This window comes from Protopterus annectens, chromosome 12.part0 (assembly GCF_019279795.1).
Source record: "Protopterus annectens isolate FY-2018-M chromosome 12.part0, PAN1.0, whole genome shotgun sequence".
In the NCBI taxonomy this organism is placed as follows: domain Eukaryota; kingdom Metazoa; phylum Chordata; order Ceratodontiformes; family Protopteridae; genus Protopterus; species Protopterus annectens.
Genome location: NC_056746.1, coordinates 1,285,278,728 through 1,285,295,727, shown reverse-complemented (window position 1 = coordinate 1,285,295,727; position 17,000 = coordinate 1,285,278,728). Strand labels below are relative to the sequence as shown.

Genomic DNA, 17,000 nt, shown 5'->3' with positions numbered 1-17,000 from the left:
GTATCTAATGCTGATGCTTTATTTATTGGCTGAAGATGTTATAAGTCATCCATTTGTGAGCTCAAACTCTAGTGTAAGTCTCAACTGGGAAAATGTACTTTTTTACCAGTTAATAAGTCTGTGACTAATTCTGTGTATCTGAATTATTTTCACTTAATGATAGTTCTTAGGATACAGAAAATATAAATGTCAGCAGAATAATGCAGGTAAGAACATACATATACAGCTGTGTTAAAAGAATAAGAGAAAAAAAACTGTTTATTGACAAATTAAAAACTTACAGAAGTATTAGGGCCAGTTTCATCAACCCCTGTGCTGAAAAATAACTTGATATGTGTGTCTCCTTTCCCAAAATAACACATTTCAGTTCAGCATAGCTTAGTTTTTAAATGGTAGTCTGTTTACCAGTCCACTAGTGTAGTGTTTGGAATTCAGTTTATCATGCTAGTGATTGTTGTTCCAAGATAGATTCAGGATGTCAGAGAACCATGGTGGGACAAACATAATGCTCACTGGCTGACATAATTCATGGCAGGAGTTTACTGGTGATTGCTTTAGCACAGGTCACACCCTTAGCAGAAGCGTGTGTGTGTGTGCGCGCGTGTGTGTGCGCACGCGCGCGCGTGTGTGTGTGTGTGTGTGTGTGTGTGTGTGTGCGTGTGTGCGCGCATGTGTGCGTGTGTGCGCGCATGTGTGCGTGTGTGCGTGCGTGTGTGTGCGTGTGTGTGTGCGTGCATGCGTGCGTGTGTGTGCGTGTGTGTGCGTGCGTGCGTGCGTGTGTGTATGTGTGTGTGTGTGCTTGCAGGTATGTTAAAATGGGTAAAAATTCCCAGCCACAGTTTCAGTACTGCACTGAATACTTCTCCCTCCCCCATCCCCACGATTCAGAGGTCAGTCAGTAGTGCCATGCCCTCACTCGAAGCCCCAGTTCTGTGTACAAGCTAGAACGCATGCTGTATGAAAATGGGCATGTTAGGAAACCATTTTCCGGATACAAGCATTGGTCAGACATGTAGGCAGCAAAAAACAATAACAATTGTTAAAAGTTAAAACACATTACAACTGTAGTTTCACTGAGTAGGGGTCCCCAAAGTTCAGGTATGCCTAAAGTTTACTTCTAATGACACACTGTAGCATATGAAAGGTGCAGCTGAACCAGACTGCATTGTGATCGGGTTTTAATAGAAATACATTTAAAAAGCAGTTTGCTCTTTACCACAAACAGTACGAAAACACATTTAGTGCAGAACATACACAAATATGCATAAAGCAGCTTTAAAACATTTCAGTCCAGGTAGTTTTCAAAATTAAAAAGAAATCTTGTCGCATCTACCATTTTCCTTAGCGTTTTTTCATATTTCGTTTTTTCTTTCTTGTTGCGTTTAAGTCAGTCTTTACATTCACATTTTTCACAGTTTGCTCACTCATTTTAAGCTGTAGATTTTAAACTGACACAGACGTAGAACAAATCTCCCTTTCATTTCACGAATGCATCCATTTGCTTCAGTGTCTCTGTCTCCAGAATTACATTCCTACTTCTGTTATTTGTAATCATCTCCAGGTCTGTGCTCTCTGCTGTAGCGTAGCAGTATCGAACCCTTGCAGGTCTGTCTGACATTTCAGATGCCCATTGTGAATAATGAGCCTGAGCTGCTGATTTTCTGAAATCTGTTTGCAGCAGCAACAGCTATAAAGTTTTTCTGAAAGAAAAAAAAGTAATTTATTCTTGTGAGCCGTACTGGCAATCAACATTATGATATATGTTTATAAAGATTTGCATGTTTTCAGACTTCACCCCATTTCAGAGAAATCTTATTCCAGTTTTCCTAAGCTCTGCTAAAATATACACACCAGGAAAAGTAATATATCAGGAAAATAATAAACATGTGTGTACATGGGTCCCTATCAAATTATCAAAGTTTCAAAACATCGGAAGTCATATGGTTGGGACCATATTATTGAAGTTTTGAAATTTCAAATGTTTTGAATGGAGATCGTGGTACAGCACGGAATAGGACATTTACCTTTTTCCGCAATGTAATGCGATCTTGGCGTTGGTATATTTAATTAACAGGAGGTGTGGTGGCACAGCAACCCACATGGGGTGCAGGGGAGCTTGCCCCCCTGCAAAAGCATTAAAAATATCTATTTTTTGTTTTTTATTTTTTTTTTAATGTTTGAAGATCTGAAACTTCAATCATATGGTCTCGGCCATATGAATTTCGAAGTTTTGGAACTTTGATAATCTGACATAGGTCCATGGATGGGTCCCTATCAGATTATCAACATTTCAAAACTTCAAAAGTCATATGGTCCCGACCATATGATCGAAGTTTTGAAACTTGAATGTTTTGAATGGAGATCGCAGTACAGCGCAGAACAGGAAATTTACCCTTTTCCACAATGTAATGCAATCTTGGAGTTGGTATATTAAATTGGTATATTAAATTAGCAGAGGGCGTGGGGGCACAGCCACCCACGGGGGATGTACAGGGGCTTGCCCCCTACATAAATAGAATTTTTTTGTTTTTTTTATTTTTTTTTTATTTATTTTTAATGTTCAAAGTTATGAAACTTTGATCATATGGTCTCGACCATATGAATTTCAAAGTTTAGAAACTTCAATAATCTGACATAGGTCCATGGACACATATGCACACACACACACACACACACACACACACACACACACACACACACACACACACACACACACACACACACACACACACAGCATCCATGTTATTTGTAACATAATTTTACAATGATAAATAATTACCATTCTATTTCTGAAACATAAAATCTATGCATACTTTACTTACAAGTTTTGAAATATAAGCAACCCAAAACTCATTTTTTGAAGACTCTTATCCTAATAATGCCACCCCTTATATTTAACATATAATACACAATAGCTTATTAATTATATCTCATGGCACTTTTTCATAGAATAGCAACTAAAAGCAAAAAATAATATCTTTTGTTAGTGAATATTTCAGAAAGGTAGGCAAATAATTGTTGTGCCCATAAAATTAATGAAAAAGCAAGCAAATTGGGAGGTATATAAATAACTGAACATTTAGAATAGTGATCTTTTTTTATGCTGGCAGAAGTGATCGAAACTCATTTGATCACTTCTGTTGGCATTAAATCCATGCAAGATCATGAACAGTGGGGATCAGGGAATGTTCCCATTCCCAACTGGACTGATCTTGGAGTTGGTTTATTTAATTAGCAGAGGCATGGGGTGCAGTGGGGCTTTCCCCCCTGCAAAAAACATGCTATGCATTTGTGGTCTTTAATTTTCGATCATTTGCAGTTTGAAAAGGTGATTTCTTGATATTGTGCATGATATCCAGTAAATTATGAGTCCAGAGAAGTCTATGTAAATATGTGTAAAACAATTCTCTGAATTTTAGTTAGTGCATCAAAACCAAACAGTGCAATCTTGGGTTAAAAGTAAACAGAGAATGATGCTACTCGCATATTATACAAATGTATACAAAGAAAGAATTTGCTGAGTATATTTCTTAATGCATCTTAAAGATAAATAATGGTGCCTTCTATAGAAGCTTCCACTATGAAGGGCTGGAAGCAAATCCACTGAGGACTGGAATCCCCAAACTGAATTTGCTGTAGAAAAACATGCCAAAAAACATTTTTTTAAGTGATTTTTGCAAGATTGCAAGCCCTGCTTAACTCCCACCACACAGACTACCGAAACATATATAAACAAATTCTACAGTCACAGTAACTAGAAGAGGGAAATTCCCCCCAAAAGGGCATCACTACCAGCACAACACACCAACGGTGATTTCCTGTGGAGGAACTCTGCTCATCAACGGGTTGAGCTTCCGCAGTGGAATCTCAAGCATTCAAACTTCGTCCACCAGTAGGCTACCCGCCATAGAAAAGCCTTGACTCTTAGTATCCTACATGAGAAAACTTAAAACCTGCTTCTTCTGTATACTGTATGTGTGGAAACAACAAAAAGCAATATTGGATAAAATCATAATGCAGGCAGTATTACAGAAAATGTCATTATTGTTTTAGCATTATTGTATGGTAACTTAATTCTCTACAAAAATAAATTCACTAGAAAAGAACTGCACTTTTGCAAAGTAAAAATATAAAAAAAGTACATTACCCTATTGTACGCATAAAGTGCCCTGATTACACTCTAGTATCATTTAAATTAAATGCTGGTTCAATATTACTCTAGCATGAGACACAACAATGCTTAGAGAGGTGCTGACCAGTAAACAGCAACGGCACGTTCTGCCTGCTGTCTGCTAAAATGCTCACAAAATTCTGAATGAAACTGCTTCCCTTACACAGGGATGCATAAGGATGCTAACCACTTTCCTAGTGTTTTAATGGCTTTTAAAGCTGGAACAATACATTACTTTTTTTTTTTGTTGTTTGGTTGGTTGTTTTTTTAATCTTACTTTTTACTAACTAGTCGTACATGGAACAAATAAATGTCCATGTACTACAAAGAATTAAGACCAGATCTCCAATCACAATGAACTATTATGCTTTACCGACATGATGCCAAGATTCACCTGTTGATCTTCGCTCTCAAGGTGAATTTCTTGTCATCCATGTCTCAGAAGTATAATGTTTATGTTACAGTCAGAAACTTGAATTGCTGTTGTTACTTACAGTCAGAAACTGTAATCCTCTCTATCAACCATCACTAAAATCAGCAAGACTTTGCAAAGCACTTTGAAGAGTACAATTGTGAAAGACATTTCTAGATGAAGATTTTGGACACAACTCTTTTAGTCATTACCTGCTTCATCACAGCATATCTGTTCACAACCAAGCATACAAACTGAAATTCACATAAACTGTTGGCTAAGTGTTTTCTGTATGGAGATTTATCCCATATGTCCATCTTGCAGGGGACCCCATGCAAAAACTTTAAGGTAGCTGTAATTCAGGTAAAGTTAAATAGTAACCTCTGCGCAAAGTCTGTAGGCAATCAGGCTACAGTGAAGCAGTCTGCAACCATATCTATGACTCCCAAAGTTTATCGCGAAGCTTGAGGTGCCACTGGGGAGCCATGTTTATCGGTGTTTCCCTTTAAGTTTATTCTTTTTTTCTCACATAGACCCTCAGCCTGGCGTGGATTAAAACATACTTCTGTGTAGGTACCATAAACATAAACACACTAGGCAATTAGCTGAGACAAAAACATCATTTTATTTACTTTTCATGATGTCTAAAGACAGACAGACAAATGGACCGAAAAGTATAAGAATTGCAGGTCAGTTGGTACCAACTTATTAAGAATTATGTGTCAGTTAGTACAAACAACTTTGCTCTTTTTTTAATCAACAGAAGACCATATAGTCAAAAATCTAGTTATAAGTAATGAAAAGATTAAACTCCTAGGAGGTGAAACATCAATTCAAGGTACTCTCGTTTGAGTGTAGCATGATTTAATACGGTCACCAAGCCAGCGGGCAAACCATATTCCTTTGCTAAATGCTTCCCTTTAAGAGGCTGTGTTGATAACTTAATTCAGAGCAAACTGCACTATGAATAGTATTCATGCACGCACACACACACACACACGCATATGCACATGTGCACATATACACACACGTGCACACACACACACACACACACACACACACACACACACACACACACAAGCATATGCACACGTGCACATATACACACACGCACACACACACACACACACACACACACACACATACACACATACACACACATACACACATACACACACACACACACACACACACACACACACACACACACACACACACTCACACACATGCACAATATGTTATATAATCTCCTACCTTCCACAGTCGCTTCATCATATATTTCCTCAGCTGGATCTGAGACAATAGCAGAACATTGTTGTTTCTGGCAGTTTCAACGATGTTTTTCAGCCAGGGATGCCGAAGACATTGTGCAGCACTTAGACGGCCACTGTTTGAAAAATCAAAAAAAGAAATCAGCTGCAAGAAAAAGGCATGGGATCTATCCTGTATAATATACTAGTCTCCATAAATGCAGTTGAAAATTGATATCAAGGGAATAGTGAACGCTGTCCTCATTCACACATATCTTTTTCTGTTTAAGACAAGCAATAAATTAGGTGTCTATACTTTTGTATAAGGCAGCCATTGGAAGAGTACTGACAGCCACACAATGTAAAACGTCATGCTTTAATTATTAATATTGTCTAATGCATTATAAATATGCATTCATTGAGGGAAGCAATCAATAAAAGTAGGCTCCTGAGAAATGTCAGCAACTGCACATCAGCTCTCAACCTCTTAGCACAAAAAATCTGGACAAAGCCAAAAATAATGAGGGTTCAACGCCCAAAAATAGGGACAAATGGTAAATATTTCTCTTTGAAACTTAGAAAGTCTTATTGTGTTAGCATATATTTTCTGAATGTTATGAAGTCTGAAATTAAAATGTCTGTCATTATTTAGTCACTTCAGTCTTAGTGATTTGCCAGAAAACCACAAATTTTGGCAGGATCAGACTAAAAATATGAGGCATAAATCTGGACAGTTGAGAGATATTCTTCACATTTTAGGCCCTGAATGCTATACCACAACACCCAATCCCACTGAACTAGCATTAACAGCAGAAGGATTTTTTTTTCACAGTCATAGAATATTATAATTAAAATGTCATTGCACATCTAGATGTCCTGAGGGTGCTTGGTCAAAACATGCCCCTCCCCCACTGGTTTCTGTAGATTTCTGCTATTTAGGGAGACAGTCACACAACAGAGAGGTCAAATGAGAGGGTGATCTCTCTCCTTCATTGGGGGAGGACAGAGGTAGTAAAGAATCTCTAGAAATCTCTGAGCATCGTCGCCATATTCAGGGAAGAATCATGACATACAGGAAGATGCAAAGGTAGAATGATGGGAAGTGCGCCTTGGATTAGTGAGATACGCCCCAGCTGTTCAGAGCCATTGCACCCCACAAAGGGGCAATACAGGAAACCTCATGAAAGGGTGCTTGGGGGACAAAGAGAAGAGCAGAATGTTTTTACTCTATTATGGCAGTTTATCACGACATTTCACAAAACTCCCTAACTATGAGCAGATAACTGCCAATACTTATCTCTTCTCATTAAAAGAAATGTGACAAGATACATTGCAGGGTTTCAGGGGCAAGACATATTCTATAAAAGGTATGAATCCTTGTTGAAACAGACCTCAACTTGACTTTATAAAAAGTCATGGATGTGGCCATATTGCCCAGGGGAAACCAAGGATGATTTTCAGATGTTGCTTTTCATCTCCTGTGATGAAAAAAGGATTTAATGATGAGAAGAATGCATAAGGATATGCAAAAGAATTTCCGCATAAAAGTAATAGTGAGCACATGGATGACTCAGGCTGAATGGCAGAAACAAGAAAGATAAAATGTTAATGATGTATTGAAATAAAGGCATTTTTGTTGTGATTTCTTGGGTATGTTTTCTGCTTTTCAGAGATGAGAAAGATAACATACTCTGATACTGTGATGTCTACAGCATTTAAATTATTTTCAAAGCAAATCATGCATATGCAGTAAAAAAAAATTTGTAGTTTTGATTTGCAGTCTGTAAGTCATCTAAAATACCATAATTCAGAAAATCATATGGCTAAAGTAGAGTTCTGGATGATAAGCTTAAACTTTAAAAGAAAAAAGATAATAAAGTGCAAATGCGACATCCTTCTCAGCTCCTCCTTCTACAGATTGGCTCTGTCTTCACGTTACTGAAGTAGTCACATCAACAATCCCAGCAACAACTCCTGAGGACAGTAATTCTAGAATATATGTAAGGCAGATTGTGTTTTGGATGGAAGAAAAAAATGTCTGTTAAATAGGATATGTCTTATCAAGGAGGGAGGGAAATGGGAAGAAGAGGTAGGCCAAGTATTTTTATATATATATATATATATATAAATATATATATATATATATATATATATATATATATATATATATATATATATATATATATATATATATATATATATATGCCATTGAAATTGATTTTTCTATGTTTCAAATACTGGGGCTCAGTACCATGTATGGCTCATCTGGTATACTCCTTCAACCCAAAGTTGATGACCAAAATAAAAACAAAATGTCTTCAGTCCTGCTGTAGCACTGACATTCATTCATTCATAAAGACATGATATCTTCACAGCTTCACAAACATATGCCAATACTACACTTCCACCCTATCAGTGTCTAACAATCATCTCCCTGACAGCTTGCGCCCAGGTCAGCTGACTGTTTTGCCCCACCTTATTCGCAGCTAGGGAGGAAGGATATCAAAGACAAGACATCTAGACTGGTGAGTTTGAAATAATAAGATCAAGTAGACAGTTGTTCATTGTGAAGTTTGGCTTTAGTAGGAAATTTTATTGTTTGGAAAAGGTTTGGTCAGGACGGAAGGCAATCACTAATTTCATGTCCTTGTAGACCTAAAAGGTTGATTTTAAAATCCCTGAAAATGATATAGAGGATCGTGAGTGGGTTGATGATCATAACCTTGCTTATTATGTGTTCAAGACACGGTGCCAAGAAATTCACCACAAGAGGTTATGATCGGAGACCAGATCATAATTCTTTGCAGTGCATGGAGCTTTGTCTGCTTTATGTACTATTAGTTACAGAAGTAAAAAAAAAATCAGTGCAAAGTGTTTTGCAGGTTTTCAAAGCAGTGCTGCAAGAAATACATGTATAGCATGTTATCTTATGTAAAGACGTAAAAAAGTCAGGGAGAGACTACTGTCACAGACAGGAGGCAAAAAGAAAGCTGTTTTTAGGTCTGCTACTGCCCCTTTCTGTCCAATACTGTCAGATTTTATTACTTAATATGATACCTGATCTGAACAACTGAATCAGGGATGCTTTGCAATTGTTAAGATTACAGAAGTGATTAACTGATTTGTCTTTTTCCCAATATCAGAGTGTAATGACCATGCTCCATGCACTACATTGTTTTTATTTGGGTCTATATTACTTGCACGAATGCTCAGAATGTTGAATACGTATTTATCGACACCTATTGAGCAAACACTGCAATTAGCAAATGTTCACTTGTTTGAATATCATAATATCGAAATGTTTTGGTTGGCCAACACCATTCCCTTACTGTCGCTGATAGAAATCAGTTTTATGAGATCACGGTACAGTGAAGATCAGAAAATTTGCCCTTTCTTCACTGTAGTCCAATCTCGGAGTTGGTATATATATTTAGGGGGTGGGAGGGCACAGCCCCCCCCCCCACAAAACTGATTTCTATCAACGGTAATTTTGATGTGCTATACATAGCCTTGTAGTTACATCTCCTGCTTATCTGTGTGTGCTGGCCAACTATGATTCTTCAACATTCACATTTTCGAAATTTAAAGATTTCGTTCAACACAGAGTTCGCTCAATAGATATCCACTAAGATGTGTTCGACATTCTGAGGGTTTGTGCTTATAGTATAGACCCTTTTTATATGACTGGGAGGTCAGTAGTAATTGGTGTAGTAGATGTGTAAATTTGTGAAGGATTCCGGCATCAGGAAGGTAGGCAATGGTAAGTCAGTAGTTTGTGGAGGTTGACAGGTTGACAGGATATGTGCAGTAAACCAGCTGGAGTCACTGGCAGAGGTAACTTAAGTTACTATGTCAATGTGTAAACGTCCTCCCTCCAATTCTTCTGTCATGCTGTATTTAAATATGTACACATACATGTAACCACGGAAGTAGTATGAAGATGCTCAAGGAGCCGCCTTCTCTAACACTGAGCAGTGGATGCTCGACAACCATCTAGCCCTTAATGCAACCAAAACGAAACTGATGTTATTCAATGCATCCAAAACCTCTTCCCTAGACAAACAATCCTCCATAATTACCAGCAATAACAGTACCCCCCTAGAACTAATCTCTGACACAAAATTACTAGGAATTATCAGTAATCCAAATAATTCTCCACAGTTCCAATTGTAATAAATCCAATACGCAGTTCGAATGACAATAAAACACTCAATATTTATTAAAACAAAAAACAACTGGTAAGCATTTTCATTCACAAAGAACTTCTTCAGACCTGAGGTTGTGTTTTGATTTAATAAATATTGAGTAGGAATTATCATTGACAATCAACTAAAATTAGGTATGCTTTACCACCACAGTCGCTTTATCTCTCCCACCACCAGGATTACATTAGCTAATACATACCTCATCCCATCCCTTTTATATGGTGCTTCTATCCTAACCAGCCTACAATCTTCCCTCAAAACAAAACTCTCATCTTGTTATAACAAAATATCCAAATTTGCGGCAGGCCATAGAGCCTCTTCTCACCACTGTAATTCCCTCCACCAACTAACTTGGCTAGAATTACCAAACTTCCTCACATATACCCATCTCATCCAAGCACACAAACTCATTCATAACCCGTCTCTCTGCCCCTTCCTAGCAAATACCTTTGAAATGCATAAACCAGATAGACTCCTAAGATCAAATTCCCAAAACCTAATTAAATTGCATAAACCAACACATCCTGCTGGGAAACAATTGATGTCCTTCTATCTTGCACGCCTCTGGAACTCTCTCCCTTCTCCCATCCGCACCACCAGCAGTCTCTCATTGTTTAAAACCTCACTGCACTTGCACCGTACTTCACAATGGAAATGCTCTTGCTCTCATCCAACCTAATTCTACCATACTTTCTTCCTAACTTCCCAAACTTTGTTGCCTGTCGCTACCTCCTAACGTTTTACATCCTTACCTCATTGTAATTCCCTAAAAAAAAGAAAAAACTACTTCCTGAATTAACCTGATGCAATTTTCCTAATGAAAATATTGTATTTCTGTATTATGTAACATCTATTTGAACTGTGCAATATGGGTTTGTACTATATAAAATATGTATTTAACATTTAATTGAAATGTATATTATGGATTTGTGCTCTTTCTGTACTATGTATTTGTATTTCTCTGAAGCTTTTCTCCCCAGGACTCCATTGGAAAATGGGCTACTTGTAGCCCAATGGACTATCCTGGAAAACAAATTGCAAATAAATAAATAAATAAATAAATAACTAAATAAAGTGAATACAGGAGTCAGTGATCCCTAGAATGCACGTGGACAGTGAGTATCGATGAAGGTGCTGTTCTAGCTTTTTTCCTTTTTTTTTTTGTACTACCTGCATTTAATGGGGTAATTTTAAGCGTTTGAAGGCTAGGTCTTGTTATATAGGACAATGTTGTTTCTGGAGGGGGGTTGGCCATCGAAGGTGAGAACAGGTGGGTGTTAATTCTATTAAGAATTTTGGAAATCGAAAATTGCCTAGATGTACTATGTTGTTTTTGCTGCTTGTTATTTTTTTCATTATAATAGATAGAGGACAAGGATTAAAGTTGGAGTGGATTGTTTATTCTGATTCAGATTTAAAGATGTGGATGGTATTGTGTTTGCATAGACAGGTGGAGTGTGGTGGGTATGAGTATGTAGGAGGTATTACCAAAGGATGGATATATTTCCAGAAATAGGTTGTTTGAGGATGAATAACGATACATATTAATATAAAAATAATTAGAATATGTGCCATTAGAAGCCATCTTCTTTTTTGTTTCCTGAGTTAAAGATGCTATAAAAGACTAGAAGAGAGGAAGTTATGGTGGAATAAGACATTTGTATTGGTGAAGTGTAGGTATATTATTCATAGAGGGCAGTGCAGGAGTTTAGAGCATGTTGCTTAGCACAGGAGTTGTGGTCAGAAAACTATAAATGAAATTATGCAGGACTGAGGGAAATGGGGTAAAGTGGAGGAGCATAGCTAAAACAAGAGAAAAGTGGCAAAGCAGCATGGGTAAGGTCTAAGCCAGTGTCTCAAGAAAAATAGCTACTCAGTCAGATTAGGTGTGTGCACTCATCCCCTCATGGATTACTGTGTCAACTAAAATGAGCGAGAGTTTGGAGTGATGGAAACACGTGAACAAATAGTTAACCACTTGTATATCTGAAAAATCCTGATGTTATCAAATGCAGCTAAGTGAAAGTGCAATAGCAAAAACTAAAAGAGTGTCTTAATGCCTTAGCTAGTGCTACTGTCCAGCAGCTAAAACATGGAAAAAGACTTTCATATGTGCAAAAATAAATAAACCCATACATAGCTGATTAGTGATGAAGTGCTTGGACTTGGCTTGAAGATGGCTGTGAGTTGTGTACTGCAGGGCAAACTCCTCTACCTGATGACATCGCGGCAAGCTCTGGAGAGTATCAGTCTAGCTATCACACTTCGGGGGGGGGGGGGTGAATAAGTAAAAAAAAAAGAACCAAATGGAGGAACTTGGTCTTCATTCCCTTTTCTTCACCTTGTAGACCATTTTGTGTTGTGCTGTATTAAGCAAACTTTTCGACCTTACAACAGTCCAACAATGTGTGGGTAAGGGGAGTGCACAATGATCCACCTTCTTCAAAAAGCCTCTACATCACTATAGTTTCTTAAGGTGGATTTAGTCCTAGAAGCTTCAGCCATTTTTTCTCATCCTCAGATAAACAGCTCTAATCAGCAGCGATAATAACTGCTTTTTAACTTGAGCATGCATAAAAGGAAAATGTCATGCCAGATAAAAATCACACGGAGCAGTGGTGCAGCGGTAGTGTTGTTGCCTCACAGCAAGTGGTTCTCCCGTTGAATTCTCAGCTGGGGTGCCTTCTGTGCGGAGTCTTCATCTCCTCTTTGCATTCATATGGGTTTTCTCCGGGTGCTCTGGTTTCCTCCCACTTTACAAAGATATGCGTCTGGAGCATTTTCTCCCTGGGCCTCTGCTGAAAATTGGCTTTGTTCCAAGTTGGACTTTCCCAGTTAACAAATGTTAAATAAAAAATGAAGTGTTCATTACTTTACATATATATATTTAAGTTCATTTGAATTATTACAGTATGAAAGCAGCAGCATTGATTGCAATGGAAAGTTATGTCTGATTTTGGGAGGACTCATGAAAAATAGTTCTAGCTATCGAAGGGATGGTATACTTACTGCAGGATAAAATTTAAATTAGAACTAAGAGAATTTTTTTATTTAAGCTAATGAAAGGCTGTCAATTTACAGCTCTCTCTAAATGCATACATAAATATATACATCAGTCATTTTATCTATCTCTGTAGACGTGTGTGTGCGTTTGTGTGTGTGTGTGTGTGTGTGTGTGTGTGTGTGTGTGTGTGTGTGTTAATGATAAAGGTTCTGGGAGGAGTTATGACACATTATTGTAGTGATGACACTTGGATAGCTAATGAAAATATTCCAAAATGAAGTGTTACGCATTTAGTACTAAACTACAATAACGCATTTAATGCTAAACTACAAAATCTCTGACTTAAAATGAAAATAATACCTACCTTTTCTCCTTGATTAGCAGATTGGAGACAAAGTCCTTTGCTTCTTCAGTTACTGTTTTGAACGTCTCTTCGTCAAAACTCCAGTTTGCAGTCAACACATTGTTGAGAGTCTCAGTGTCATCTTCCCCCATAAAAGGTGACAAACCGCTCAGTCTGGCAGGATATCACAATAGAGAAGTTAAAGAGAGAGAGAGAAAAAACAGAAAGTAATGGAGATCAATATTTGTTTTAAGAAGCAGTAACCTCACTTTACCTTACTATATCTGCTTTTAACCTCCTTCCCATTTGTATTATAATCAGTCCCACAACTTATTTTTCAGACTCCTTCACCTAAACCAGGTGTTTATATGCAACCACTGCAACCAGGGAAGTGAGATGTTTCAACATAGGTAATGTAACATGTCGAAAAGCATCATTCTTAATGATGTGACCAACTGTGCTCCCCCAAAGGGAGATGAAAAAAACAGACAACTGTAGATCTTTATTTTTAAGACTAATTGTTGGTGGATAAGAAATATTTCCACCCTTTCAACCTTTATTCGAAATCTCATTGTGTTAAACACTACCAAAACTGTCTTCTAATGTAAGGCAAAAAACAGTTATTAAATGGTCATTACCCCCCTTTTCTAGTCAACATTACTGTAAACCAGGTTTATTTTAGTATTTATTCACTGATGTTATGCATAAAAGCCAGATGCTGCTCTGGTATATAGCTATGTTTTAGTGACTTTACTGGACTTTCTTTTCACATAAATTACACCAGAATACATGAATTGTACAGTTTGACATACAGTCAGTTGATGCATATAGTATAACTGCAAAACCCAAATAAGAATATTATACAATAAATTGATACATGAAATATCTTGGAATATAATTAGTTACACACACATTGGGAGATTTGCAGTGCTGAGATAATTTCACATGAAACACTGTTTTGATAATTAATGAGCAACAAATACAGTGTCACCAAAGTACCACCACGACTAGGAATAACAAGTTTATAGTTGCAGTCCCTTTATTCAATAAAATAGTAAGGCTTTCTCCTTACATCACTGTTTAGTACTAAATTGTGATCACTAGATTCACATTAACTCTCTAGATGTGTCTTTAATACATTTAAAACATCCACATTAGGACCATATTGCTCTTCCACAGGTGTTGGTATGTTTATCTGTTGCTCCATCTGTGATTTAGATACATTTCGGCTGTTTATTGCAGTCCTAGTTTCCATATCTCCAGCGTTTTCATTTCCATGAGTATCGGTGGGTTGATTGGAGGTGTGTCCCCTTTCTAAGGCTTTATTTATGCATATTGCACACACACACACATATATATATATATATATATATATATATATATATATATATATATATACACATATTTTTGAAAGTCTATTAGTAATAGTTTTAATATATATATATATTTTTAATATTTATGGTTTGTATGATGAATTTTCAGACATGCATACACATTTCTGAGAGTAATTTTGCATATAAGTATATATGTGTTTTTTTAGAATGTATCCATTATACTTTTTAGAACAAAGCTGACTTTAAAGTCTATCAGTTGTTGTTTGCCTTTCAGCTTTTTCCCGGTTAGGGGTCACCACAGCAGAACTGCTAATGATTGGCAGCTGGATTTCATGGTGTCAAGTTGCCAGCCTGACACCCAACCTTTAACAAAGGCACACCCATTCAATACATGTCTTTCGAACACCCACTCGACCGCAGGGAGGACATGCAGACTCCATACAGAAGGCACTCCCAACCCAAGCCAAGAATCAAACAGGAGAAGCTCTTGCTGTGAGGCAACAACGCTACTGCTGCACCACTGGGGAAGACACTTTAAAGTCTAACAGTAAGTCTATCTGCATTCCCAGTAATTCCACTGAAAGATTTATTTGTCTTTACCACCATCTAGTGGACAAAAATGGTATTTACTGAGATTTTAAATGTATTTTTGGCGCCTTTTTTTATATTTAAATGCCTTGATAAGTGTCATTACTTATACGTCTGATGAAGGGTTTGGTTAAAACCCGAAATGCTTACTATTTTATTGAATAAAGGGACTGCAACTATAAACTTGTTATTCCTAGTCGTGGTGGTACTTTGGTGACTTGTTGAAGAATTTTAGCATTTTTTGCGCTTACACCGTTTAGTGCCTCTACCCCAAAGCTATTTTTGGATTTACTTGTAACAAATACAGTGTCTTCAACCTCTTAAGCAGTCCCATTATTATGGTAGCATAAACCTAAAAGTGACTTTTTCCAACACATCTCATTATCTGCCTTCATTTACTGTACCTGTCAGGCACTTCTCAATTTTCACCTTTATTAACAGGCTCTAATGGCCAGCAACAATATTGTCTTGGCTGAATATGGGTCAAAGATGAAATCAGGAAATGGAAAAATGATTTAAAATGTTTTGCTGAAAGCATGATTTCATGAAATAAAATGATACAGAAGAAGGAATCAAAAGCTTTAGTTGCAGACAAAGAAAGAATCACTGCCAACTCCATTGGCATCGAGGAACACAGTTCTGACGGTGGCCCACATGACCCAAAATCAACCAGCAGATCATGCAGAGAGGGATGGAGGTACCCATTCTTAGGAGGAAGTTGTGTGTAGTCTGGGGTCCTTCAATACTACGCTTCCACAGAGGGTGGGGAGCACCACAAATGGTAGTACTGGGGGAGGTTGTTTGGCCACTAGGCCCCTTCAGCACCTGCCATAATCACAGGTGGCTGGGAGCATGTATTGACATCAGGGAGAGCATTGTGGTCCATGAAATGGTTTAGGTCATCCATCCTCCTTACCTAAGGGTGGGGGTAGGCCAAATAACATATGCCGTCATTGCCAAGATGCTGGCAAGGGCCCAAACCAACAATGAGGCTGCTTGTTTAATGCTGTCTTCCACCACACTTTTTCCTGTCACTGGGGAATACCCAGGATAGGGGAACAAGTGAGAGACATGATGTTTGATAGGAGCAAATGGGAAAAAAACACATGAGAACAAAGTTTTCTGCAGGGGGGATTTCTTTGTATCACCTATGGGAGATATATTTTGCACCCCTCAACACTTACAAATACAAGGTTTCCCATGCAAAGAGGCATACCCCCTCCCCTTTGCAATATTCAATGTACGTTGATTATTTCTGCTTTGACAAAGGTGGTTTTAATTAAATGGTCAGATAACATCTTGGCTTAATCCACACAGTAATGACCTCATTTCACTCCTTCGGAAAATACAAGTAAAGATGAAGACAGAGTTAAGGCTAAACAGGACAGATTATAAGTATAAACAGTAAGAAGATAAATCAGTATTGTGTATCCAGCCAGCAGCATTATTGTCTTTCATTTATTCCTAAAAATGTAGCCCAACACACACACACACACACACACACACACATACACACACACACAGACACACACACACATACACACACACATAGAGCCTGGTGGCATTCCCCAGTCTGGTGCCTCTTAAATTTATGCTGAAGAGAAAAAAAGTCTGTTCTATGATCAGCAATGTCCATTCTACCCAATTTGTGAAAAAAAAAGAAATACATTATAGCAAGCATCTTACTACAGTT

The 17,000-nt window shown here is 37.6% G+C and overlaps 1 protein-coding gene across 4 annotated transcripts in view; it reads right to left on the bottom strand.

The window, feature by feature from the left end:
- Positions 1 to 794: 794 nt before the first annotated feature.
- MYLK2 (myosin light chain kinase 2) overlaps positions 795 to 17,000 on the bottom strand; it is a 688,091-nt gene continuing 671,885 nt past the window's right edge. For all 4 annotated transcript variants that reach the window (XM_044090332.1, XM_044090333.1, XM_044090334.1 and 1 more), the window contains 3 exons: positions 13,407 to 13,559; positions 5,838 to 5,970; positions 795 to 1,700 (listed from right to left, as the gene is read on the bottom strand). In XM_044090332.1, the coding sequence (XP_043946267.1) occupies positions 1,620 to 1,700; positions 5,838 to 5,970; positions 13,407 to 13,559 (367 nt within the window). In that variant the 3' untranslated portion in view covers positions 795 to 1,619. The remainder of the gene's footprint in view (positions 1,701 to 5,837; positions 5,971 to 13,406; positions 13,560 to 17,000) is intronic.